Source organism: Pinus tabuliformis, chromosome X, assembly GCF_031772625.1.
Source record: "Pinus tabuliformis cultivar Carrire ecotype Pingquan chromosome X, CPIR1, whole genome shotgun sequence".
NCBI classification, from domain to species: domain Eukaryota; kingdom Viridiplantae; phylum Streptophyta; class Pinopsida; order Pinales; family Pinaceae; genus Pinus; species Pinus tabuliformis.
The window spans coordinates 1,050,934,516-1,050,938,992 of NC_142308.1; the positions used below are offsets into that span (position 1 = coordinate 1,050,934,516).

Genomic DNA, 4,477 nt, shown 5'->3' on the forward strand with positions numbered 1-4,477 from the left:
CTTCATCCCATCCCCCTTAATCATTTTTTCTCTCTCTATCCTTATGTCTTTCTCTTATATCCCTCTCTCTTTATAAAAGTGGGGTATGTTTTACCCAATATCCCCCTACTTGCACCCCACCTCATAATATTGGATAAAACATATCAGGTTCGTGTTTTACCCAATATTCACCATCTTAACCTAATTACAACATGTTCTACCCATCCACAAAATATATAAAAATAATTTTATTATTTATATTAACAGAAAAATCCTAAAATTCTACTATATACAAAAATATATAAAATTAATCTTAGTATTTATATTAACATAAAATTTCAAGAAGGTTCTGCCTTGGGTTATTTGTAAATCTAGCGAAGACCTGGATTTCATTTACAAACATTACTATCATGACCTTATTATGACCTAATTCATAAGTGACTTGAAAAATTGCAGAATATATTAGGTCAGTAGACTTCAATCTCCATGTACATGAAATACAATGAAGTAATTGCTCTCAAAATACATCGGTGATGTCGTTCATCAGATTCAAGCAACTGGCAAAGAATATATTTTAATAGTCCTTCCAACAAGTTCAATCATAAAGCCAGTCCAAACTAAAGAGCTCTGCAACAACATCAATTATGAGATTGTGAATGCCAGATTCTTTGATGGACAACCACACTTCTTGAGACTCCTTATCGCTGTCCGAGATGATTACATGTTTTAAAGATCTCAGTTTGACAATAGGCAGCTTCTTCAAACCTGAGCACTCTCTCATGTCCAACGTCTCTAAACTTGATAGCCAATAAAATTCCGCGGGAAGGACCTTCAAAGACCTGCACATTGAAATATCAACATACTCTAGTTGGCCAAGTTTGCAAATTGACGGTGGCAACCTTGACAAGCTTGGACATGCAGACAATCTCAACACTCTAAGTGAGCTTAACGATCCCAAGTCATCAGGTAAGTTTTCGATGAGATGGCAATTAGTGACAGACAACCTCTCCAGGGAAGTTGACTTACACAGTTTGACAGGTAGTTCCTTCAAATCACTGCAGTGGTCAAAATTAATTTCCAACAAGTTTGGCAAGTCCAGGGCTTCAAGTTCCTTATCCAGTAGAGTGATATTTCCAAGGCCCTCACATAGACATACAGACAACTTTTCCAACTTTGCCCAGGATCTACAATTCTTGTAAAGAGGGGGAGGCACAATCAACTTATGAAGAAGCACAGACCTAACCTGAACAGGTGAAGGAAAGCATGGCAGACCACTAATTATTGCACGCTTAGAACTGTAATTGTATATTATAAAAACCTTTAGTTTTGTCATGCTCTGTAAAAATGTTGGAAGACAGTAATGACTTGCAGAAAAGAATAAAGTCAAAACTTCCACTTGAGGAAAATCCATTTGACACCAATCTCTCTCTTCCATTGCACCTGCCAAAATCCTATATGTTAAAATCAATATTACACGCTAATAAAAATGGCCATCAAACTCCTTAATAAGTTTGGAATACCAGTAAATTGAAGTAATAAAAATGCTTATTAAATTGTTTGGAAAAGTAGAAAACTGAACTAATAATTATTCGATGGAAAGAGCGAAAGTTTCATGAGCAGCCTAACCTGTGTGAATTGAAACAAACTGAGCAGAAGATGACTGATCTATCAGAGTACTTTGCCATTTTGTGGGAATTTTGGCCTCCTTGCGAGGCATGAAAAGTCTCTTGCAATGAATGTCACTATTCTGGCTAGAGAGATGGAAGGCTAAATCCCGCATTACATCATGCTGAGAAAAAGCAAGCTCAGAGGCACAGCTATAATCGATGGCCGCACTCCTAACGCATTAAAACCTTGCTATATTAGCCAATGCAATAATGGTGAACTCAAAGGCCCCCTTCTATCTAGTTCGATATTAATATATCAATTTATCTTTACCCTCATGGTTTCTAATTCTTTTAGAAATCATGTAAATAAACTTGAGTCTTAAATTTCTTTCATATGCATTGGCAGTAAGTCTGAGCTTTTCTGCAAACTTCTTTAATGTATTTTTAGGCAAATTTCTGGATTAATAATATAAGATGTTTTTTCAAGTCGACGTTTCGAACTACTAATGAGGTTTATTTTCAGGATTTTAATGTTTTTTCTGATCAACATTTCGAACCTACTAATGAGATTCATTTTCAAGACGTCATTACAGGACCAAGGTCCTGAAGATGAACTTCATTAATAAATTCGAAAACATCTTATGTGATTAATCCAGAAGTTTACCCAGTTTACCTCAAAAATGCTTTAATCTAGTGAAAGGATGCCACAAGCACAAGAATTTAATTTGAGAAACACAGATAAAGATGTGGAGCAACATGATGCAAACATAAACAAGTTTTATACCCTGGATATCCTGTGAGGTTGATGAGATTTCGACTTGCAAATTCTAACAGGACCTCAAAAGCTTCCGGCCATTCCATCCCGTGGACATATACCCAAATGTCCAATAATGAATCTACGCTGAATTTCCTACCTTTCGGAAATGCCCCCAAATCCAAAAAGCACTGCTTCTCCTTATCACTGAGGATATCTATACTTGTTTCCAAACGACTAAGAAGAACATCTTTGTGATCTTTTGAAATAGGTTCAGATCTGGAAAGCTTATCCTTGTAAAATTCCCAAATTGGCCGGCGTTTACAATGCAAAGAACTTCCAATCACCTTAAGGGCGAGTGGTAAACCCTTACACCCTTCTGCAACCTACAAACCTAGTACCAGTTAAACTTTTTTTTTTTTTGGCACAAAAACAGAGTATTATGACTTTTACTGAAGTTATATCATACAGAAATGCTCTCTTTGTTGAAAATATTGATATCAATTGCAAGCCTAGTAAGTAATTTGGTAACATTAATAAGACTGAACTGCCTTTGTGGTAGTCATGAAATGCCACTTTGTTATCAGAAATAAATTGGAATTTGATGACTATCATGAGGTGCACAACAAAATTAGGATAGAGAAACAGTTCGGTTCCATGAGATTAAGAATAGACTGTAGAATTCATACCTGTCTAACAAGATCCTCCTTCGGTGTTGCTGGAATCGAAGTCTGACTAAAGGCCCAGAAACAGAAAAGCGAAAGGGCGTCAGCTTCCTTCAACTCAGGCATGGAATACAGCTGGGTACCATTTATATCTGGAATGGTGGAATTATATCTGGTTGTGATAATTGTCTTGTATCCTTCTGCTGTAAACAACAAAGTTTCCAGATTTGACTTCGACCAGACGTCATCCAACACAACCAAAGTTGGCTGATGCGTACTTTCTGCAATTCGATTAATTTTATTCTGCAGTTGGTTGCGTGCATCCTCTATGCTCCGGAAACGAGGCCTGTCACTACCAATTACGCGATCCCCCAGAGTATCTAAAATCTCCAAAAGGCCGTTTTCATTTCGATGAAGCTGTGAGACGGTAATGAAGTGGATATTGTTTTGAAAGGTAGCTGAAGGTCACAAATAGAAGAAACCATAGAAACTAAGGTCTTGAGTGCATAAATTGGACCAAATTTTTAAAAAGAGGGGAATTGTTGTTACCTTGGACTTCAGGATCGTGGCAGAGCGCTGATGCAAGAGTGGTTTTGCCGCTCCCACCCATCCCTGTTATTCCAATGATACTAACATCCCTCTTCATGAGAATTTGTTTGACATCATTGACAGGTTTATACAAACCCACAACCTCGTTTGGCATGGCCGGGACTTGGGATTTGAAGCTGTCGGACTGTTGAGCGGCTGTAGCTCCTTGTAGCCTATCGATGGGAGTTTGAGATAGCTGAGTTGGGTTTATTGTTTGAAGGATGAGACGTTCCGTTCGTTCGAATCGCCGGCCAAGGTTCCTGACTTCTGCAATTACTTTCTGCAAATCAAGGGCGAGGTTGGGTGGGCCTTGAATAGCGATGAAATCCTTGATTTCGTCGTTGAACCCTAGGATTTTGTTTCCGTAGACGTACATTCCTTTTATATCAAGGCTGTGTATTTGATCTGATTCTCGCACAAGGTCACGGGCAGACTGCAGTAGGGCTTGAAAATCTTTGAACTGCTCACTTCTGCGAGCTGATAAATCTGATAAATCTGGGTAGGAACTTGTCTCTATATATTCATCAATGATAGGCTTTAGAAATGAGACAGTTTCCTCCAGTTTTTCACCCCATGTTTTGCCGGAAATTATTGGGTCAGAGACTCCTCCCAGCTGCTTTAATCCTTTCTCCAGAGCTACTTGAAGGGCTGCACCCAGGGCTGCACCTTCAATGAGAGACAGAGCCATAGTCGATCCCAGAAATGGATACCAATTTGATAAGCGCTTGAGACGGAAGGCCCAGTTCACTCACGACTGTACAATGTCAGACCGTCACTCGACAACCAAATTACAGGGGCAGCAAGCCTGCATTAAAGGAGCCCGGGGGTGTTCCAATGGCCATTGGCCAATTAACATGTTGCACTACCCCACGCGGGCGCCGAGT

General features: G+C 39.0%; 1 protein-coding gene across 1 annotated transcript; it reads right to left on the bottom strand.

Annotated features, from left to right (window-relative positions):
- Positions 1–417: 417 nt before the first annotated feature.
- On the bottom strand, positions 418–4,477 carry LOC149143414 (putative disease resistance protein At5g47280). The gene is made up of 5 exons (XM_089448253.1): positions 3,555–4,477; positions 3,030–3,463; positions 2,371–2,726; positions 1,606–1,817; positions 418–1,419 (listed from the first exon to the last, which is right to left on the bottom strand). Exons 1-5 carry the CDS (start codon positions 4,279–4,281, stop codon positions 575–577), a joined length of 2,574 nt encoding a protein of 857 aa, XP_089304379.1. The 5' UTR covers positions 4,282–4,477; the 3' UTR covers positions 418–574.